This window comes from Rattus norvegicus, chromosome 15 (assembly GCF_036323735.1).
Source record: "Rattus norvegicus strain BN/NHsdMcwi chromosome 15, GRCr8, whole genome shotgun sequence".
Lineage (NCBI taxonomy): Eukaryota > Metazoa > Chordata > Mammalia > Rodentia > Muridae > Rattus > Rattus norvegicus.
This window is the reverse complement of record NC_086033.1, coordinates 38,999,771-39,023,672: the sequence shown is the minus strand read 5'-3', so window position 1 is coordinate 39,023,672 and position 23,902 is coordinate 38,999,771. Positions and strand designations below refer to the sequence as shown.

Below are 23,902 nucleotides of genomic sequence, written 5' to 3'. Positions count from 1 at the left end.
AGAATCTGGGCCAGAAGGAAGTTAAATGGTGGAGGCCCAGGAAGAGAAACTTCGTGCCAGGAACAACAGAGTCCTAAAATGAAGGCTTGTTTAATTTCCAGTCTGACATGTTTGAGTGTCCACTAAGATTATACCAGAGTTTAAGGCCAGTCTGAGTAACACAGTGAGACTCACAACTCAAAATGTAAAAAATAGAAAAAAAGATACAGTATATGTGTATCAAATTAAAGTAGTAGACCCCATCAACAACTTGTCGACCAAGAAAACCTGTACTAACGCAGCAGCTGGAATGCTGGACCAACCTTTTCTAATTTTGTGTGATGTGCACCCGTGCAAGTGTTAATTCTGTGCTGGCAGGATTCTGATATCACCATATCTATGGCCGATCACGGGGTTTTCTATATGTAAATGCTCGTCTTTCCTCGCCCGCCTAGAACAGGTGATGTAGTGTATCTGTAAGATATCAGAGGTTGTCTCGCTACTGATTGGTTGGTTATAATAAAGAGCTGAGGCCAACAGCTTGGGCAGGAAGTAGGGGGTCAGAACTCCCATAGAGAGGAGGACGCAGGGCAAAGAAAGAGAAGTGGGAGATTCAAGAGCGGACATGGCAAAGGACAGACACGTATTGTAGCACAGCAGAGGAAGACATGGAGCTAGTCAGTCCATATGTAGGCTAGACAGTCAGGTTAAGTTAGAGGAGGTAGCTGGAAGACTGCCCAAGCTAAAAGCCTAAGGTTTAAAATATAATCAAAGTCTCCTGTTAGTAATACCACTGGCGTGTTCAAGAAAGTCACACTATATGGGAATGTAGAGACACTGCAATCAGCCTCTTCATTCTTACCTGGCGTAACAGTCTCCCACTACGAATTCCATGTCCTAAGGCCCTCTCCCAATCGAGTTTTCCTGGTTCACTCCTGCCGGCCTATTTCTCGTAAAAGACTCATTCCCATTCAACTTCCTTCCCCTCCTACTTCAGATCCTCACCACCCACCAGAGGAATTTTTCTGTGAGCTCAGCACACACCCAGGAGGAGATATATATGTTTTTATCCTTCCTAACATCACCATGGGGAAAAAAAGAGAAAAAAATCATAAAGTTAACATCGTTTTCTGAATTTATGAAAATCGGATTATTATGGGGGACTGAAACAAATTACTAACTCAGATGACACAGGCAACTCAAATACACGGTAAGAATAAATCCATTTATATAATGTCACTTAAAAAGGGTCAGAGACAACTTGCTAGAAAAACAGAAGTGCGCAGAACAAAACCAGAGGCATAGAGTAGTCTACTCACAAACATTAAAAAACACAGTTGTCTTTTAAGTGGCTAGAAGCCGCTTTGTGCTTATGCAACATGCAGCTTGTATTTTCTTACCGATGCTAAAAATAAAGAAATATACCAGGAAGTGACCGGGGCTGGGCAAGGTAGGCACACGCAAAGCAGCCCTTCAAGTGTTCCTGCTTTGTCCCTGTGCCAGCTACTGTCTAGATCCAGGCAGCAAGACTGAAATCCACTGTAACCGGACTTCAGTGTTTGCACAGTTCCTCTGAAGACACCAGAGGTGGCACCCTCTAAACGGCACCAAAACGGCCTAGCGGATCTCAACATCTAGTTATAAATTATCACATGAAGTGGAAACATTCATTTTAGGAGATGTGGCAGAGAAGCCCGAGCTTGAGTCCACATTCAAATGCTGCTCCTTAGCCAAAATAACAGGTCCCTTCCAAAGCCAATGTGGACTTGGCTACATACAGACGAACCCAGGCATGCCAGGCAAGGACTCATAGGTGTACTATTCTAAACTACATTTTTCTTTTATTTTAAGCAAAATTGTGCTTCTAAAATACTGTCCAGGTTCACTGCAAAGATTAACAGGCCTGTTCTTTTAAGTTTAAACACATACTCCAGCAAGCATCCTTCCCTGCAGGCTGAGAACCTACCTGAGATCTAGCAATGGGCAGGGGCGGCCCACAGACACACTGGAGGAACAGGCAGTTGACCACATCCATGCGTCCCAGAGTTCAGGTCTTCTAAAATCTGTGATCAGGGCTCTACACGGTCATGCAGACCTCTGCCTGGTCCAGTCCAGCAGGCTCAACTCACGAGTCTCCAAGTCCCTGAAGCTTGAACCACCAAGTCACACCCAAGTCATAAACCTTTGTAAACAGACCTTGCACTCTGGGGACTGCCCTTTTAACTCCTGCTTTGCGTAACTATTCTAAAGTGGCTTTCCTGGTTAGTTAGTGAGCAGTATCTTCTTCCTATACAGGACTTCTTTTTTTTTTTTTCAGCTCCAAAAATAAAAGACTACACAAACTAATATAAACTGCTTCCTTGAAACATTTCTGCAAAAGGAATTTCTACGAATTATTTAACTGGAGGTTAAAAATAAATGCTTAAAGGCACCTGGTGTGATAGCATGTCTTCAGGGGCAGTAAGTGTGCACAGGGTTAGCTGGTGAGTGTCCCCAGACGGATGGTCTAGCCACTCCAAGTGCCTGCCAGTGTGCTTTGGAGAGTGATCACTTTTGAATGGGCTCTCCCTGGATTAGGTGGGCTCTAAACCAGTGGCTGTTGACTTTATACCCTAAGGAGAATTTGGATACACACACAAAGGAAGCAGGCTACTCATGGATGGAATAGACACTGGTGCTGATTTATCTATCTGGATGCAGGGTTTTATGTAGCCCACGTCAGCTTCAGTCTTGACCTGTAGCTGAAGATGATCTTGAACTTTGATATTTCTGCCTCCACTTCCCAATTTGGGGGGTTACATAGTGCTAGGCAGGTGTTCTAAGAACTGAGTTCTATCCCCAGACAGGGAGTGACGCAGTAACAAGCCTGATGATTGTCACTTCTACCAGAGGCTGGAGAAGGGCGAGCCTCACAGAGACTGGATTCTGACACACTGTGACTTTGAACTTGTGGCTTCCAGACTCGTGGGATGGTTGGTCGTCGTTGCAATCAACAAGAAGTTTGAAGCCAGCCTGAGCAACATGGCATTGATGTGCATTTGTGTGAGTTTTACATATATATCCTAGGATATTAAGGAGGAGCTCCTAAGATCGCCGATGAGTGAGTTTTTCAGAGTTCAAAGAAAGTGCAGAGACTGCAGTAGGACTTATGACCCATCAGGTACAGACAGGAAGACAGAGAAGACAAGGCCAACCTGGGCTACTCAGGAGGACCCCCCCCATACAACAAACTAATAAACTGTCTGATATTGTCTGATAAGATCAGCAGACGTAGGCAGATGGCATCTCTGTCACCCTGCCAGCCAGAAAGGAATCTCCAATCTGATCTTAACACAGGAAAAACTTAGAAAGAGAAAGTTGGCAACAAAAACATACAGGCTAAAACATTTCTTAGCCAGCAGCCAGAATTTCTCTTAGGAAAGAATACTGAAACTGACTCTTCTTATTTTAGGACTTCAGTCAAGGCTTATTATGATTTTCTAGCCCCAAATTAAACAAGTCACTAACTGAGAGAAAACTGTCAAAATACTATGACGCCGGGTCACATTAATGTGACTATCTTATATTCTCTTCAGTGCTGAGGGTCTGGCATGTGATAAACAAAGCACTCAAATACTAGTCTCTCATAAATGCTAGAGTGGTTAAGAGTTTATTAATAATGGGTACTAGAAGGTTTATTACTGCTACTCCTAACATTAATATGATACACTGGGGAAGGGCCATGGCTTTTGGATTGGCCTTTAATTTGGTTCCCCAGATTGGGAAGAGAAGATAGTAACTTCATTCAATGATCAAAATTTAATTCCCATCCATTTGCTGCAAAGTAAATAAATAACTTATTTTTTTAAAAAAAAGATTCAAGGATGAAAAATGAAATATATCTTAGGCTAAGTCCAGGTCTGTGGGTCTGGAGTATTCAAAAGTGGTCCCAGTTAGTCCAGAGGCTGGGGTAGGAAGGACACCTGAATCCAGAGCTTGAGACCAGCCTGAGCAACATAGCAAATACTCTTCCCTTCTCCCCTCAAAAAGGATAGGTGTGATGTCAGGAGGATCAGGAGTTCAAGGACTCTGACCCACATAATAAAACAGATCATGAAAGAAACATGCAGTGGGAAAGACAACGGACACAGCGTGTCACCTCGCTATGATTATTACACAGCATCCATGCACCAGATTAAAACACTTGCTTCATAAGTGTTGTGTAAGTTTTGAGAGGTGGGAATGAGGAACTGCTCTGGAAAGCAGCTCTGTGATTTTGATTCCCTTCCCCCTGCTGTTTATTTCATGAGGTTCCTTTTCTTTTTTTCTTTTTTAAAGAGATTTATTTATTTCATGTATGTGAGTACACTGTAGCTGTCTTCAGACACACCAGAAGAGGGCATCAGATTCCATTACAGATGGTTGTGAGTCACCATGTGGTTGCTGGGAATTGAACTCAGGACCTCTGGAAGAGCAGTCTGTGCTCTTAACCACTGAGCCATCTCTCCAGCCCCCCTCCTTTTTTTTTTTTCTTTTTTTTTTAAAAAGAAAGGAGGCCTCCTTTATGCTTCGGATTTGGCCTAGGACACATGAACTCTATCGATCCTCCTGCCTTGTCTTCCCAAGTTTGGGAACTACAGGTGCTCACCACAGGCCTTGCCCTTGGAGTTTTCAAGAGCCAAATCCTCTTTGATGACATTTCAGCAGAAACAAACTAGCTTAGATAAAAGTCACAGGAAGCCTGACAACCCTGTGCACACTGGCTTTCCTTCAGATTTCAGCGTTTAGAGAGAATCTTAGAAGTTTTTGTCCCCTAAGATAGGGTTTCACATGTAGCTCAGGCTGGCCTGGAACTATGTAGCCCAGGTTGGCCTCCCATGAGCCTGTGCCATTATGCCTAGACGTGTTGGTAAGTTCAAGGGTCCATCAGAATGCTATGAAACCTATCACATAAAAAGAGCAGAGAGTTTGTGCGGAGTAGCAGGGAACAAGTTTCTCAGAGGAGACGGAAACAACTTCTGAAAAGACTGAGTTGGAAAATGACTCCATTATAAAAGTAAGGGCTACTTCACAAGGGCTCAAGGTCTGAATGTTTAATTTCATGTTTCTGCAGACAACCCTTTTCTTGTTTTCTCCCCTTTTGGGGGGGGCACTGGTGTGTGTGCGAGTGTGCATGTGTGCGTGTGTGTGATAGAATGAAGAGCAGAGTCTTCATGCATAACACAGGCTGTCCTGAAATGAGCCATCTTCTTGCCTCAGCCTGGAGTGCTGGAGTTAAAGACATGCGCTGCCAGGATGGGCTCCCTTTGCACTCTGGATTATTTTTCTCCCCCAAAAGAGAAATAAAGGGGGAGCACAGGCGAAAGCCTCTCAGAAGAGCATGAACGTAAACTGGCACAAAGGAGCCTGCTGCAGCACCTGACCACAAATTCCCTCCCTGGGACCTCCACAGTGGAGGAGAGAACGGACTCCTCCCACGAGCTGTCCCTGAGCACAGCAAGCATGCTGTGGTGCCCAACAAACAAATGCAAACACCCTTTAAAGAAAGAAACCACATCCGAGGTAGATGTGATAAGTGTATACCCAGTAGTCCTAACACTTGGCAAGCTAGGACAAGAGGACTGTGAGCTTGTGGCCAGCCTGAGTTACATAGAGGGGCTATCTCAGCATAGAGGGGCTAACCTCAGCAATCCTAGGAAGCTTGGCTGTGGGTGGAGCTCAGTGCAAGTGCTTGCTTAGCGTTCTCAGAGGCCTGGGTTCAATGTTCAGAACTGGGAGAGAGGAACCATGAAATTTTAGTGCTTCAGAAGGCATGACTAACAGTGAGACAGGACAGAGCAGGAATGATTCTCTGCAATCATCTGTGGTGACTAACAGTGTAGGTCCCTTTGATTGGGCTGGGCGTCCTGGTAGTCAATAAAGCATTGCTTCTGGGTGTTTTTGTGAGGTGTTTCCAGTCAGCATGGGAGTCAATGGGTCAGGTAAAAAGATCCACACTCACCCTGACTAGATATAGGCCGACTCCACCTATTCCACAGAGAGCGCAGGAATGGGGTACTCCTCACTGAGTAGGGTTATCAGTCTCGTATCTGGTGCTACTTTGGCTCATCAACCCGGGACTGACAGCAGCTTTCACATCTCTGCCCTGTTCTCAGGCCTTCAAACAGACTGAAGCACATCAGCAGCCTGCTGGGTCTCCATCCTGCCTCGGCAGATGGTGGGACTCCGCCTCCATCCCGAAAGCACCCATTCCAGAGTACACTGCATCGGAATCCCCGCTGGCTCTGCATCTCTCCAAAAATCTAATGCTTTTGCTCGTTTTATTTGGAAGTTTGAATACATAGCCCAAGCTGGCCTTGAACTTACAGACATCCTCTTACCTCTGTCTCACTAGTGTGTGTTCATGAATGCATAAAGTTGCGATCTACCTACTATCTAGCTAAAAAGTAAAAAAAAAACAAAAACAAAAACAACAACAACAACAAAAAAACTGAATCGTGAGACCTGCTATGGCACATGTAAACACGGAGGACAATTTGCCATTGTTCCCTTAAAAAGCACAGCCCAGCATGGTGGCACGTGCCTTTAATCCCTGCACTAGGAAGGCAAAGGCAGGTGGATCTCTGTGAGTTTGAGGCCAACCTGATCTACCTATCAACATTTGGCCAGCTTGGGCTACCCAGTGAAGCCCTGACTGAAAAACAAAACCAACCAACCAAAACAACAACAACAAAAAGAAGGAAAAAAAGAAAAGAAAACCTACAGCAAACCTACAGCACTGGCTGCTGGCCAGTGGCTAAGGCAATGAGCAACAACCGCACAGAGACATTAAAGCCTATGAGCAGGAGCCCCTCCTGAGCTGTGAGTGTACACTGACTGTAAAAGGCCTGGGGAGTGTGGGAAGGCAACAGCCCCGAACTGGGCTATTACAGCAGTTGCTCATCTCCTGACAGTCATCAGGCTATAAGCTTCCTATCATGTGGCTAAGTTAATCTTGAGGTTTTCTGGAATCGCTACATTTCTCCCTTACATCCCCTTTTTCTTTTTAAACATGGATTTTTGAAACACCTATGTATGTATGTATGTATGTATGTATGTATGTATGTATGTATGTATGTACATGATTGCTATGGTCAAAGAGTAGAAGTCAGAGGAGTAGTGGAAATTGGTTCTCTCCTTCCACCATGAGGGTTGGGGGGGGGGGGGTTAGAACCCAGGCTGTCAGGCTTGGTGACATGTGCCTGTACCTGCTGAGCGGTCTCAACAGCCAACCAGCCTACCTGCCTTCTCCTTATGGGGTCTTATATAGTTCAGGATGGTCGTGAACTCACCATGTAGTAGCAGATCACCTCCCATGTGATGGAACCACAGGCATGCACCTCCAGGCCTGGTTTATGGGTGCTGGGGATTGAACCCAAGCTTCATACACATGCCCAGCTACATTTGTGTAGATGTAACATCATCTTCCTGGCTGTAGGGATGGCTGTGTGACATAATGTCTAAGCCATCAAAACCTCCCAGAAGCAACACCTCAGGACTTGCCAAGTGCCTAAACTGTGCCAGGGTTTCCTGGACGTCCACTGAACAGCACAGAGGCAGCAGCATCAGAAGGCCCTGGAGTCATTCACTCAAGCTGAAAACTGGCCCAAATTAACTGTTTCCCTGCTGGATGACTCCACGGCTCTGAGCGGGAGGGGCACTCTATTTTAGCAGCAGGGTTCTTACAGAGCCAAAGAAGAAGCCCTTCCTTTTGCATCCCAGGCCACGAAGTTTGTGACTTGTTTAATGGTGGCATCCAAAGGCAAAGTGCTTCTCATGTGGCAATAGCACCACTGATCCTGTCCCAGAAATATTCTCAATGACTCACTGAACATAGAAAGGCTAAAGGACTTTGCAGTCCATGCCCTCCTCCCCTACGTGCAGGTCTCATGACCTGTGGAATAGACTCAGGGGCGTGACAGCTCCTCCACAAGGCTGAACCAGTCAACTCTGACTCCACAGGTCCCCCCTTACACCTGCTCATTCTCTCCCTCGATGCCTACCGGGTGAAGTCCAAGTCCACAGCTCCAAGCCAGGTCCTTCTCAAATGCATCTAGACCTACTGTCTCTCCACTCAAACAGCTGCACAAAAGTTAGGTAGCCATCTGCAGCTCCCCCAGCATAGTAGTTTAGTCCCCTGGCATCCTCACGTGCAAGCAAGTCTCTGACAGACACAGTGATATACTGTGATACTTTGCTTACCTGCACACCAGTCTGTGTGGAGGGACTGGTCAGCCCAGGCTAACCTCACAGCAGCCTGTGTAAGGGACTGGTTAGTCCCAAGTTAGAGCCTTGCTCAGTAGTCCAGGCTGACCTCAAATTCGGTGATCTTTATAGCCTAGCTTTACAAATGTCACTATCGTTAACAGCTGGCACCTCATCCTCATTTTGAGCATAGTGGTGGCTTTGTAGTGAACAATGGCCCCACATCATCTGGCACACATTAGCTGTTCACAGCCTGGCTGTATGACTAGCTCTGGGGTTCTTCACCTTCTGGAATTTTATTCACTCGGGCTTAGTCTTCAGCTCCTGTCCACTGTGGCCTTGTCCTATCACCTGCAGGCTTTTTGATATTAACTGGCACCTTTCCTTCTGAATGTCTTCTCCAGAGTGCTGAGCCTGGCTTGTCTCTCTGTCACATTCCTGGCTCTTTGGTGTTCACCAGGTAACACGGATTCTCTGCTCAGAGACAGAGAGTATGGTTGACCTGACCATAACTATTGCATCTTAACCTGGATTGCTGTACACTAAACCAAACGACACTACTCCGTGTTCTTTGCAATATCATGGATCTACATGACCCGGCTTGGCTACTACACCTCTCAGAACCCGCCTCCTTCCCCTCAAGTGTGGTCTTAGTTTATGTAAACTCAGGACTACCTTAAACCTCTGTGATTCTGGCAGAGAGGGGTGAGATTGCAGAACAGGTAACACCATACTGAGTTTATACAGTCCTCAGCATGGGAGGGAAGCACTCTTCCTCAGGACCTGTGAGCACAAGTGGCTGAGAGCCACAACTCTTCTTTATACATTCCTCCTGTCTTTTGTGGAACTTACTCCATACCAGATATACATCTTGGTGTCACGTGTATGCCTTACCGGGCTTTACCCGACTTCATTCTCTTGCACCTGGTAGATTCAAAACATGCTGGGCTTGGTGCCATCCCGGAACAGAACACACCACTGTAAGGACATCCTGGGACCCAACTCCTAGAAGAACTGGGGTGGACGCAGCAGAATGCTTGCCTTGTGTGATGGTTTGCATATGCTTGGCCAGGGAGTGGCACTATTTGAAGGTGTGGCTTTGTTGGAGGAAGTGTGTCACTGTGGGGGTGGGCTTAGAGATGCTCCTCCTAGCTGCCTGGGGATAATCAGTCTGTTACTGGCTTCCTTTGGGCGAAGATGTAGAACTCAGCTCCTCCTGCACTAGGCCTGCCTGGATGCTGCCATGCTCCTGCCTTGATGATAATGGACTGAACCTCTGAACCTGTAAGCCAGCCCCGACTAAATGTTGTCCTTTATAAAACTTACATTGGTCATGGGGTCTATTCACAACAATAAGACCCTAAGACACCTTGTATGAATGGTTTGATCGCTGGTACTACATAGACAGGCACAGAGGTCCACACCTGTCATCTCAGCCCATGGGAGGTGGAGGCAGGAGGGTCAGAAGGTCAAGGTTTTATGGTGAGTTCAAGGGCAGCCCATGATGAACAAGATTCTGTCTTATAATAAAGTTAACGTGAGAGCAATCTAATTATTCAAAGACGTTTTCAACTGCTTGTAAAACTACAATGCAGTGTTACATATAGAAAGAGTTGAGGACTAGAGGCTGGAGAGATGGCTCAGTAGTTACGAGCACTGCCATGCAGAGGACCAGGGGACCCCAGTTAGAGTCCTAGCACCTTACGGCAACTCACAACCGTGTATCACTCCAGCTCCAGGAGACAGATCTAACATTCTCTTCTAATTCCTCTCATACCAGGCACATACATGGTACACAAACAAACACAGACAAACAAAACACAAACAATAATTTTGAAAATGTTAAGATGCTAGATAAACATAGTGTTTAACTCAAGTGTCTCTACTCTAGGGACAACTGAGATGCTAGAAGTTCAAAACTTCCTAGTTTGCCCAGATCCCTAACTGATGTTCTCTGAGGAGCAGAGCCAGAGTCCCACCAAACTAGAAGCGTTTACAAAAGAGTCACCTCAGTGTCTGGGATAGGCTCACCGCTGGTGCTCATTACTTAAAGCCAATAACTCTATATTACAGACAATATCCTTTTTAGAAATCCTGTAATAATTTTAAACTATGACTCCTGCACCTTTCTAGAAAATAAGGAACACTATTAACAGAAAACTTCCAAATAGCCTTTATCTTCCAAATGCAAGGATGGAATTCACAGCTTGGGAAGCACTAGGCAAGAACTCTACCACAGAGTAACACTACACTGGGTTACTAGGGTTTGAACTCTGCGTGCGGGCGAATGTGCATCTTTTTGATACAGAACTTACTACATAGCTCAGGCTTGTCTTGAACTCAAATCCTTCTGCCTCTGTATCCTAAGTGCTAGGGTTACAGATCGTGTGAGCACACTCAGCTTCTGAATAGCATTCCTTCTTTTGAAGGAATAATTTTTAGGGTCATGCCCAGCCCAGCATGTTCTTTACCAAGAATCACCACCAGGTGGCAGGACAAGGCCAAGATTCGCAAATGACAGCAGCATTTCGTCCTTTTCATAATCATCTGGTTAAGATGTTAAAAATTTCCCCCAAATTATTCTGTGTTTTGTTTTGCTTTGATACAGAGTTCCATGTAGCCAAGCACGTATCTGATGATTACCTTAAACTTTTCATCCTCCTGTCTCTCCCCCTCGAAACAGGGTTCATACAGTCCCTGAGACCGCACACAGCATGGGAAGGAAGCACTCTTCAGGCTCGGGATCCTACCTTTAACGTACAGAACCTGTGGGACTTAGAAAGATCCTTTACTTTGTAATGGGGCATAAACATGGGGGCAGGACAGAGTGTCTGCTGGAGTGTATGTCTCACCAGTGCTAGTTTGGATGGTCGATGTCTTCCAAAGTTCAAGATTAAAGTTCAGTCCTTAGGGTGAAAGTATTAGGAGGTGCCATGGACTCTCTTGGGGAGACCCCAGAGGAAGGTCCTTAGTTCACTTGGGGAATGTCTTTGATGGGGACCATGTGACCTTACCAAATCTCTCTCTGTCTCCAATCTTGAGATGTGATCTGTCACTCTGACATGGATTCCTGGCTACCCTTGTCAGAGGGACAAACCAACAGGACTGTCCCAGTCTTTGATCTGAGTCAGTACAACCTTTAACAAAATAAAACTCTGTGTTGAGACAGCCACGCTATAAAACAGGACGGTGTCGAATGCAGCTCTCCTGCCTCCAGCCCCTGGGCAATGAGCTTACACATGAATGTAATCATACCCAGCTGGCGGTCTGGACATTTTATACTACAGATGCGAAACTGATGGAGCATGCTCAGAACTGAGTGAAACCTTTGGCCAATTAAAAAAAAATCAGTCAGTAGAGCTGGAACGGCTTCCTGTCTCCAGATGAGCCAATCATTGTCAATACTGGAAAGCTCTGACAGACAGACTGGGCCTGGACTCTGTAGCCGTGCATCTGCTGACTCTGTATCCTGAAAGCTGGTTTGGATCTCTCTCAAGCACTCTGTAGCAATTCTACTCTCTCAGTCCTTTCCAGAAGGCTCTATGACCTAGCAGAGGTCAAAAATAGATATTTGCTAGCCATGGAAGTGTGGTACTCCAATAATCCCAGCACTCTGGAGTGTGACTGTGAGGGAGGGTAGCCTGGGCTACAGAGCCTCAGCTCAGTAACTTTAAAACAGCAAGTCCACAGGCTACCCTGGCTTCTGCTTGCAAACCCAACTGTGCAATCGTTTATCTGCCGGCCCTCTCCAGGGCCGAGTGGGAGGGGACATTTGCTAAGGAGCAATTTCCTATTGCAAGCACCAATTCACAGCTGTAACAAGGTCTAGAAATATGCAAAGAACATTCGCAACATGCACACGTGGATAAGCTTCTGTCTTTTAGCTATGTAAGGTGATATTACTGAATGTTCTTATAATGTGAGACTTGCACAGTGAAGTAAAACGGGCTGGCTGCTTGACAGGACGTGAAAAGAGCTCTGCTCTTGCAGCTCTGACAGCTACTCGCTGATTCGATCCACGAGCTGCTTGGAGCTCTGTCCTAAAAATAAGTACAATGGCCATCCTTAAAATCTCTTTGACGAAGCATCATCCTGGGCGTGTCAGGTACTGAGTTGCACAGTTCTAATTCATTCCTAGGAATAAAAAGACTCCAGACATGTAATGTTCTCTAACACAAAGAACTGCATTTACAAGGAGTCTGTTGGGAAGGGTAACGGCAACGATTTAAAATACACAGATGATACAGGGGTAGTAAAATTCTTTCAAAATGTGAAAACGCTGAGAAGCCCTAGTGGTCAACATTAATTCCCAGGACGCAGCAGCACATAGTAAGTACTCAATAAATATTGTTTCCATGAATGGTGTGGCAAACACTACATCAAGGGATAGTATTTCTTATCTTAGCCATCCAATTTTCAGTGGAATAAAGATTACCTTTTGGGATGGTGTGGTGCTGGGGCAGGGGGTGGTTACCCGGAACCTTGCACTTACCAAGTAAACACCAGGCAGGGAGACACATCCAGAACCAGGCAAACTAAGCCAATAACATCCATCTCCACTAAAACTTAATGTGACCAGTTGGCAGGGACAGAACCAGCCGTCTTTGGAAATGTCTGGGTGGATGGCAGAGCAATACTAGACAAGCACCCCTCCCACACTGTCACCCACTACAGGGACTCCACCTGGACCCTTACCTCCTCCTTCCTCTCTTCTGGACTGGTGGCTCCGTCAGGATTCGAGGGAAAAGAGCTCTCACTGTTTTCTCCCCCAACATCACCAGCAGCGGCGGGAACGGCATCCTGGAGGGACATGGGTCCTGCCTGCCTGTGCACGGCATCCTCCGACCGTTCTTCACTGTCCGCCGAACTGAGGGACAGTACACTTAGACTGCTGGGGCACTTAGTACTCCCTGGGCTCTGTGGGCTTTGGGGCTTGGGTGTGGTGGGCCTCAGAGGAGTGGGAAGCTGCACGGGGTCAAAGGGATGCTGGCTGCCAGTATGTGCCTCACTGGAGGCCTGGCTCAACCCTTCTGTGTCTGTGGGGATTGGTGAGGAGCTGCTGGTGTGAGGTCCATCAGTTCCCAGTGGCTGAGCACTTTTACTTTCCAGGGGGAATACTGCAGTATCCACATCAAGGTGGGGTTCTGGAGCTGTGTAGGGAGCAGCAGTGCATGGTGCAGAGGCACAGGGTGAGGACAAAGGGCCACCACGCCTGGCATCTGGCTCCACGCTGCTGCTGGTACGGCGCGAGTAGTCATCGTGTAGCTTGCTTCTTGGCGCAAGTAGTGGGTTCGCATCCCCCAGACCGGAACCAGGGCTAGGGGCTGCACTCCTGGGGGTCTCCCTCTTCCAGGCCGCCTCCTTGACATTGCTCACCAGTTTCAGGACTCTGTCGAAGTCCTTGGCCCTAATGGGGCTCCTCCAGCGTCTGGTTCTTCTCTCTGAGCCACCCGGCTTCTCAGAGTCTGTAAAGAAGCTGCTCAGGGTCCTGGAGGGAACCTGCCTGTCACCCTGCAGTTCCGTGAGGTTGGACGCAGACTTGCGCTTGAAGGAGCTCTTCAGGACGCTCAAGCTGTCGATGCTCTTGCTTCTGCGCGGCAGAGGCACGGCCCTGCTGGGCTCAGGGTCGCGCACTTGGATCTCACACACCGCAGGCTCTGGCACTGACTGCCGCCCCAGGTCCAGCAGGCTGATGCGGCCCAGGCCATAGGCCCTGCGGATGCTGCGCGAACGATGCGTGCTCCTCTGGAAGGCATCCTCTGTGTCCTCAGGGTCAGAGCAGTCAGACCCGGCCCCATCTCCCACAGGGCCCAAGGATGCACACCTGCCCAGGCCCTTTCCCAGGATGGCAATGGTGCCATTGGGGGCAGCCCTTCCCTGGTCTCCTGATGACTCCTCCTTGGAAACTTCCGCCCCCTCCCGGTTCTGAATTCCTTGAAGGACGGACGATTTCAATCTTTTAAAAGAGCCCATTTTACGGAAGGAGGCCAGGGCATTCCATGTGGAGGAATTCCCCACAACAACCACCGAGCGAGGTCTCTCAGAGTTGGAATTCATCCTCTTCCGACTACCAGAGAAGAGACGTACCAGCTTGGAAGGACTGAGCCTGGCTTCCCCAGCTTCGGGATCACTGGAGCTGCTTTTGCAGCCTCCATTCTGACATGCTGAGGACGTCACCATTTTGGGGGCCTTCGGGTTGGAGGCTGAACAAGTGGCTGTGGCACCTTGCCCATGGCCATCCTGGGCTGTTGTCATGTTCTTAGCGTGGGCAGCCTGGTTCAAACCCCCATTGACGCCGGTAACCGGGGGTCCCAGCTCCAAACCTTCATCTCCAAGGACAGCAGCCTGGCTCTCACATCTGCTGTGTGCATCTGGATCCGTAGTCACAGCTACTGCCTGCAGCACAAAACAAAGCAGGCATTTAACCATTGTCCCCAAGGAGGCGCCTCGGTAGAGGCTGATCATTCAAGCTAACAACTGCTAATAGAAGAAAACCGCAAGCTCCAGGACAAGGCTGATTCACTAAGAATTACTCTAAAATTTACTTTTCATCAAAGCAAGAATGGAAGGCTTGCAAATATATATTCCTAAAAGGAGAAACAAAAACAACAACAACAACAACAAAAGACAGCTAGGGACGCACATTTAACACAACGGAGAAATCCTGAAATCCTGAGAAAACGCTAGAAGGCAAATGGTGAGACCTTGTTCTTTGTGTGAATGGGGAAGGACCTTTTATTATCAAACATCAACCCCACAGTGCCTTCCGGACATGCCTACTGAAACGCCAGCCTGTGTGAGCAGGGAGCTCGGTGAGTGGACTCCAGGGAGTTCTGACATAGGCCAAGTGTCTAAGGAAAGCTATGAGAGAACCTTACAGCATTACAGCAACTCACAGCCCAACACACCAAGCCAGAGAGGCCTGAGGAAAGGTCGTGGTAGAAGACAGCCCGAAAGTTGTACCTGTCCACAGAGTGATGTGAGGAAACACATGGGATTCTTAGAAAGTCAAGACTCAGGCATATGAATAAAATACCCTCCATCCTCTATACACACTGGTACCCAGTCCTCCTGCCTTTGCCCAAGCCTCCCCACAGCACTACCTACGCCCCCAAAATGAGAACACTGCATCTTTAACCTTTCCCATCAGTCAAGGCTGAACTAGACTTCAATGTCATGGCCCTTTTATTCCCAATAAATAAATTAAGAATTGAGGTTCAGATTATGAGACCACAAGAGGCCATCGGTCAGACAATGCTTACATTTCTAGGCTGTTGGCTATGGTGAGGTGCAGATATAAATACAGCATCACTGAGCATTCACAGACATCTGAGGCTATCAGAATGCACTCTGCTTTACAGACAGCTGCATGGCCGAGTGGGCAGGTGAGGGCATTTGTCTAGAGGTCCTGCAGCTGGTCCTCTCTGAATGGTACAGTAAACCAGTGCCTGGAGGCACAGAGGCACAGCTGGGCTCTGTCCTCTGGGCACATGACTCCAATCCCAGCACCTAGAGAAATCAAATCCCAGCTGGTTTTAGATTCTAGTCAAGGCCTTTACCTCCAAAAGCAGTGAAGGCAGGAGGAGGGAACTGTAGAGAACCCGGGGCTCCATTTTACTTAGCTTACCTTTTTCTCAAGCTGGATTTGAGCTATGTGAAGAAGCAGTCTGCTTTACCTGCTCTCCCGCACTGCTTCCCTTTCCCTTTGGCCCTGATCATGCCCAATGAGGAAGGATTGTCAGGGAGAGCCAGGGGAAAACGGATAATGGATTGATGCCACCCAGGATGTGGGAGTCTCTACTGACTTAGCCTGTCAGCACTTTACTAACAGCAAGACTGATGATGGCCTACTGTGGCCTCTATGGTGCACAAATCTAATGGAGAAGACAGTGTCTGAGAGGTGTGGGGGTGGGGAGGGGCTGTGGGTTGCATCTGAGTAAGCCACAGGAGCTGAGACTTCATTCTGTCTGAGAGGTGAAAGGGGCCAACAGTTAGGTTGTCTGTCTGTCCTCAGCAATGTGGGAGTGTGCTTACTTCCATACACTTTGGAGTCCTAGAGTGAAGTATCCACGCCCAGTTCGCAGGCAAGCACTGACTGCAAGCAGAATAGTAATAATGGACTTGTGCCCGTCACACAGGGGAAGGCAGGGTTCCGGCCTTAGAGTTAGTGACACCAGTAGAGGGCACCACAAGACCTTTTTAGCCCAGGACAACCCTTGTGTTAAGGGGACCCTGGAGGCTCAAGCGATACAAAGAAGCATGTTGGGATGTTTGGAAATGCTCCTTGGAAGTCATGGGGCTATGCCTCGATGCTAAACCTACTTCTGCCACACAATCTCAGCAATCCATCTCAACCACCTGTGCTGCATGCCATCTATGAACTAAGAGGCTCCTACCAATCAACTCATGATGCCATGATCCTCCAGAGGGGCGAGCAGCAGGCCAGGCCCCATGAGGAGTTCAGGATGGTGAGAGGAAGTTGGCATGAGGAAAGGGCAGTTGGGAACACGGTCTGCCTGGGAGGAGGTGAATGAAGGTGACCAGGCTCTACTCTCAGGCAAGAGCCAGGGGTGGGGGTGGGGGGAGTGTGGGGGGGGTGAGGCGGTCCAGAACAAACTGGAACAAACTGGGAGGGGTGGCCCAATGCAATGAGTGCTGAGAATCATGGGAAATAGGGCCAGATGTCTACACGCCCTGTGTATAAAACCTAATCATTGCAAGACCAATTGCAGGGGTCCCTTTCTCTAGCCATGACTTCCAAGGAGCATTTCCCATTCTCCGTAACACTAAAGTGAATAAGAAAATCCTTATCATGGGTTTCCGTGGGGCAGGCGCCTTACATGTATTACCAAAGTACAATGATACTGTGGTAATGTGAACAAATCTATGGGCTGTTAAGGTTTGAGAACCAGGAGATTGCACGCTTAGACTTATTCAAGATTATTACCTTGATACAAGACTGTATCATTATTTAGGTGACAGGTCATCACTTCTGTATTTTTCCCTTTGTATTTTTCCTTCGTTTTAACTGGTGATTAACTTTAGAGGCTTCACACATGCTAGACAAGCATCCCAGCCCTGAGCTATCTCATGGCCCCCTTTTTCAATGATACAGTTTCATTGTCATTTGTCCTATTACTCTTTTACTTTGACACAGGGTCTCACTAAGTTTGTATCTGAACAGCAGTCCTCCTGCCTCAGCCACTCCAGTAGCACTAGAGGCCCTGCTCGTCACTATTTTTCTGGGTTGACGCTTACATTTTTATTACACTAGTAAGCATTTACTTTAAAGACATTTAAATTTACATTCAGACTCCATCTGAACAGGTTTAGAAAACTAACCATTCACTGTTAGTTCACGAGCTGGACAAGGCCATCGCTGTTCACTGTGTTAGAGTGGAAAGCGAAAATCACAGGAAGGGACAAAAGCTTTCCCAGAATCTCCGAGCAGCACACCAAGTTGCATTATTTAGAACTGATGCTTTGACCCCCATTAACTAACAAGGACCGCAATTCAATTACTGGCTTCATGGCAAGCCTTATAAATCACGGGACCTCTGCCAGAGATGCTTATGAAGGAGACTACAGGAAAGAATTCGAGATGGGAATATTGTAAAACCCAGTTGCCCACAAGCTGGACTCCGGGGTGAATGAACTTCACAGTGAAATATTTCTCCCCACTTGTAATGAGAAATCTCTAAAAACAGCTGTAACTGACAATTTTCAATTAGAACCAGAAATGTTACAGGCGTAAAGTATGGACCAGCTTTACTGGGCTACAGACACCACCTCAGAGTACATCTGATGCTCTGAGTCAGTGAGGCTGGGGACTGCCGTCAAAGGCCGCCCATCCCCATTCATTTCGATGGTTCCAGTTATGTTCAGACAAATGACCCAAAAGTCATTAAAAGGAATGTTCCCAAAGTAGGCGATTCCTAGGATTTTCTTTGCATTTTACACCAACCTTTCCTGTCCTGGGTAGGATGTAGATGACCGTTCTGTCTGGCTTACCCACGCCACATACACTACACTCTTTCCTACTGGTCATTCAGTAGCCATCTCAGAGTCAGTGGCACTGCAGTGCTGAGTTCAAGTAATCTTTGTACTTAATGACAGCACCAAAGCACAAAGGGAGAGATGCTGGCAACTCAAACGATGAACACTTACGGTGGGTACGCATGTCAAAGAAAAGCATTCTACATTTTAGATTCTGCGAGATCTGAAGTCTCAATCATCCACCAGGAGTCTGACTGTTCCGTGCAGGGTGGAGATGCACCACCAGCAGTAACAGTACAATGGGCAGGCATGGAGTTAGTCCAGCTCTGTCTCCTATGGTCCAGAACCTAGAGACAGTCTCAGAGACCATCACTGCCTGGCCCACGGTTCCTGCAGGAATGTGGAGCAGCACACTACCTTGTCCCTAGCCTGAGGCACCTTCCTCTTAGACGAATCTGCTCCTAGCTCCTCCCCATCCTGTATTCCAGATCACCCCCACCCGTCCTTCACTCTGTCACCAGTGTCCTTCCTGATCTGCAAATGGTACTGTCACTGAAATGTCATGTGACTGGCTGCAGCTCTCCAGACCTCACTTTAGCCAGGTTCCGTTCTGTTTAGGCTCTGTGATGCTTACTAAAACAAACAACAACAAAAACAACAAAAACTGAGGGCCTTGTGCAAGCGAGGCAAGCTCTCCACCCTGGATTACCCCTCTAGCCCACAGGCTGCCCCCACTGCAGGTCCTCATCTACGCTTAGATTCTCTCTCCTGTGGGTGTCTCTGCAGCAGGAGATCACAATTCCTCGCTACCAAGTCTAAAGGCGTCTGATAAGTCTGGTCAGTGGGAACCAAGTGTGGGAGGTGATCTGAGTGGGAGGAAGGAGGCCCCAGCACCTCTGTGGGTGGCATCTTTCTTTGCTTTGGCTCTACCCCCTTACATCCCAGATTCTGTCTGGTTCTGGGTTCAAGTGACTGTTCCTTCTCCCCTCCAGCGTAGGGATCAGTTGCACATCTACCAACTCTCCCAACTGAACACACATAATCCTGTGTTGGAGTCTCTCTGTTTGCAACACCCAGAGGCAGTTCTCTTTGCCTGTTCAATAGGCATGCACTTTGCCTTGACTTCATTAACTCAAGTAAGGAGGCTCTTAAGTAACGTCCTCCCTCCCTAACACAGGAGCCCTTTCTCTGGTTCCCAGCACTTTGTGTATAGCTCAATTGGTCCTACTGCTTACCACCCTGCCCTGGCATTCTGTCCCTTCTTTACTTTCTCCAGGTATCTCTGAGAAGTCTGAAAAGTGCTTTAAAGGTAAAAATCAAGTCTGACTTTGCTGTCCTCACCATCCGCCAGGAGAATGACTGGCAGACTGAGGATAGGGTAACACTGTTTGTTCTGCATACATCAGATATATCATTTTGAGGTCACGCCGTTTCCCTATGGGAACCCTCCGATGCCCCCTCCCCTTTCCCCCAGGATGCTTCATACCAGTGGCAGCTACCAATGCTAACTGGGACTAAGAAAGACTGCATCAGGTGTAGAGGCTCAAGGTAATCCCATCACTTAAGAAGCTGGAAGGATGGCTCAGTGGTTAAGAGCACTGACTACTCTTCCAGAGGTCCTAAGTTCAAATCCCAGCAACACATGGTGGCTCACAACCATCTGTACTAGGATCTGATGTTGTGTCTGAAGACAGCTACAGTGTACTTATATAATAAATAAGTAAATCTTAAAAAAAAAAAAAAAGGCTGATCCAGGAGGATCTTGAGCTTGGGGCTACTCTGGGTTATATGACAAGTTCTAGACCAGCCTACACTATATACCAGATGCTGTCTCAAAAAGACCAAAATCTATAAGACAGATGATAGATATAGATTGACTGATAGATGGTAAATAGAAATATATCTATAAATAAAACTATATCTAGATATAGATGATTGATAGATAACAGATACATAGATGGATAGATGGATAGATGATAGAGAGACAAACTCTCTCTCTACCTCTCTCTCTCTCTCTCTCTCTCTCTCTCTTTCTCTCTCTCTCTCACACACACACACACACACACACACACACACACACACACACACACACACACACCGGGTTGGGGGAAAGTGGAGAATGCTATGGAAACTGTCTCAGAGCAGTAAGTATTAAAATAACTGAAATCTATTTTCAACCATAAAACATTATGGTTATATCGTTTGGCGGTTCTGTTTTAATTATGCTATAAACAGGTCTGTTTATGTTGTGACAGCAATGGCATGTTGTTCTGCTTTTTAAATGCTGATAATTACTAAGCTAATAACAATGCTTGGTCACTTTTTATTAAAGACAAGGTTTAACTGTGTGTCACACACTACCCCTGAAACTCAGTCTGTAGTTTAGGCTGGCTTCAAACTCACAAGAATCTTTATGCCTCAGCCTCCCTAGTCCTGGGGATTACAGATATGAGCTACCACACCCAGGTCTTTCATTTTAACTAGTAGTAATTAATTCATTGACCAGAGTTAATGATTTGTATGCTGATTTTGTAACTGTGCATCTGGGTAGATCTCATTACTAATTCCTTTGCATGTCAAAGTGTACCTTGTGACATGTAAAACACTGGAATCCGGAGTTCCACCTAATACCTTCTGCACCTCTTCCTGCAGGAAGCTGAGCGCAAATGCAAGCATTGTGTTTTGGTGTTTCAAGGTTTTCCATTTCTTGGCAAATAGTATAGATGCCTGTTCTGTGCCATCTGAATATCAAATTACTCAGCTTTTGTCAGCAAGCTCTGACGGCTGTGGGAACAAGTAGACGGTGCAGCTAGAATGCATCCGGGTAAGTACTAAAATTCTAAGTAACTCACAGTATCAAGTATGCTCCTTCACCTCAAACACATGTGATCCATTCCAGAATGACATATGCTTCTGCCGGGCAAGCCCACATGCCTCCCCAAAGGAGCTCTCACCTTCCTGTCACTTCAGCATTGCTGCAGGGCACCAGTAAAGCCAGGGGCCAGAAACCAACATTTTAGCACCCTATATTCTGAGAACTGGTTGTATTTCAAATAAATAATCTATTTCCATATAACAAAGAGCCTACATGTGGGAAAGTGTTCATTTTAAATTTCTGTTGATTCCTTATTGTAGTTTAGGCCATCCCATCCGACTATATCACAGCTATATAATACAGCTTTCACTTTATCGCAACTTATAAGGTTTCTGCACTCATACACACTTGAGTTTCTAATTCCAGGGAGCAAAGTGGCTTACTCCCCGGACTCACAGGACTCCCTCCTTGCCTGCACTGGCAGCTCAGAGAGGGGGGACAACACGGGAGGATCTGGGACTCAGCACTCTCCCATGTGAGGAGATGGGTGGTTTCTGAAGCCACGTGCTATGGCTTTATTTAAATATCCAGTGATAGAAGTTAAAGGTTTGAATGTGTTAGATGTGAAACTGGGTAACTGGATAAGATTGATAATTGTGTATTTGAAAATTATGTCAATTTCATAAAAGCATGCTTAGTCCCAGGCTTTCCTTATCTAGGTTATGGGGCTAGACTACATTCCTGTGGTGAAATTGGGAAGAAAATGGGGATTTCAAAGGTAGGCTCTAAACCTAAAGAAAATCTTCTCTCTGTCTCTGAAGTAGGGCTTCAGGCAGGTGTGGTATGAGATACAGAAGCAGGTAGGTAATGTCCACTCAGGGCATTATCACTAAAGCTCAGAACAGGTACAGGCTCTGTCCTGTCCCTCCTTCACCTCATATGAACTCAGGGGCTCAAAGAATCTTGAAAAAGTGCCATTTAATGTGGTCCAGTGCCTTGTCTAGATTACCCACAGTTCACCCCATCCTCCACTTGCCTATGTGACAGCAGAAAAACTTGAAGCAGCTACGAGCCAAGGCCACCTAAGGCTTGCACCAATGCCAAGACAGAAGTCACCATGGAGCCTGTCTCTGCCTCCTGCACTCACCATTCAGAGCAATGAAAGCTTTTCCAGATGGATGGCCTTAATCTTGGAGGCACTTGGAAGGTCACTGGACCAAAAGCAATCGCCTGTGCTTGCTGGAAGCAGATTGGTCAGACTCGGGCTATGTGCCAGTGAACTCGCAGGCTCAGGCTGATGGTGCCACTGACACAGAAATGCCCAAGAGGGACAGGACAGTGTGTATGGCCAGAATTCAACTGTTTATAGGAACATGTGCTGTGTTTCCCCCGAATGTCTACATTTCAGAGAGTTTTTGGTTTGCTTTGCTTTTTGTATTTAATGTGTCTCTGTGTCTCTGGTTTGAGAGATCAACTTTCTGCTTGGTTTCTATTCAAGAGTCAAGGAGGTTCACGGTTCAGGGAAAGTAAGAGCAGTGTGTCCTACCACCATAAAAGACAGGGGTCCAGAGGGGGCCCTTCCCTGCCCTGTGCAGCCAGGCAGCTCAGATTACCATATCAACACTACATTATAGCCAAAGCACTTTCTGTTGTCACATTTAACTGCCTTCCTCTACTGGAACTGATGAGTGGACTATGTTCTTCCTGCAGAACCCTTCACAACTCTTGGCACAGACCTTACTAAAGAGGAATTTGACAATAGCGTGTGCAATGACACTGCCAATGAATGTAGTCAGTGGCAACCAGCTACCTGTAACTCCTAGGCAGCTCCACCTTTCCCCCTGCTACAGGAGCTTGGTCTGGCAGGAGAGGATCTATAGTCACTTCATTAGAAAGGGAGGCTCTGGTCTCTAGCCCATCCTTGGGGACATTATACTCAAACATAAAGCTTCTGGCAGCCGCTCGGTATGCCACATTCTCATTCTTCTGATTCAAAGAGTGAATGGGGCCTAACCACAGGGAAAACTGGGGAAGGGGGGATTGGAACAAAACTCCATTAAGAGAAAGTTACAGGGAAGAAAACTACCCCAGAACTCTCAGGGCCTGTCCAAGCACCTATTTCTCTCAGCAGCTCTGTGTTGAACAAAAGAGACTCGAGGGAAACACAATTCTCTGTCCCCATAAAGATGCATGCCCAGAGCTTTTGGGGCCTCTGAGTGGTCAGCATGTTCCATTGGTGGTTTAGCTGCGATATGGTGGGTTTACAGGCACCCTATTCAGGTGCTGGCCATGCAGAAACCTCCCAGCAAAGGTTCCAAGACGTCAGTTACATGGTCACTGTGGTTTCAAGGTCCCTGTTAGAGTATGACTATGAACTGTCCCCCACAGACTCATGTGTTTGGACACTTAATCCCTAGTTGGTGGCACTGTGCTGGGATGGTGTGGAGCTCTGGCGACTGAGGTCACACTAGCAGAAATGGGTTATGGGAGTAGACCTTGAAGGTGATACCTGCTTCTTCTTCTAGTCCAAGCCTTCTGCTTCTTGTGGACCTCTGTGATGTGATTAGCTGCCTCCTGCTTCTCCCTGAGACAGCAGTCATGGCTTCCTTACCATGAGGGACTTCTATCCCTCGAAACTGTGAACCAAAATAAATCCTCCCTCCCTCTCTGTGCTTCTGACAGGTGTCCGTCACAGCGACAGAAGTAGTAGCTAATAGAGAGCCCCTTCAAAGCTCACACTGCCACTATTACTGAGAATGTAAGCTTGGCTTCCTCTTGCTTTCCTCCATCGTTCTCTGTCTCCCACTACATTAGGATGCAGCACAAAAGCCCTTGACTTGGACCTCCAGTCTCTGAGATCTAGAGTCTAGACACTGCTCCTCAATCTTG

The 23,902-nt window shown here is 47.1% G+C and overlaps 1 protein-coding gene across 3 annotated transcripts in view; it reads right to left on the bottom strand.

Annotated features, from left to right (window-relative positions):
- Nucleotides 1-23,902, bottom strand: part of Spata13 (spermatogenesis associated 13) — a 129,168-nt gene that overhangs the window by 60,080 nt on the left and 45,186 nt on the right. The window contains exon 2 of one of the 3 annotated variants that reach the window (XM_006252113.5): nucleotides 12,898-14,598. In XM_006252113.5, coding sequence (XP_006252175.1) covers nucleotides 12,898-14,457 — 1,560 coding nt within the window. In that variant the 5' untranslated portion in view covers nucleotides 14,458-14,598. Of the gene's footprint in view, nucleotides 1-1,945; nucleotides 12,854-12,891; nucleotides 14,599-23,902 lie in introns of those variants that run through there. The other 2 variants (NM_001191686.1, XM_006252114.5) reach the window with 2 other exon arrangements.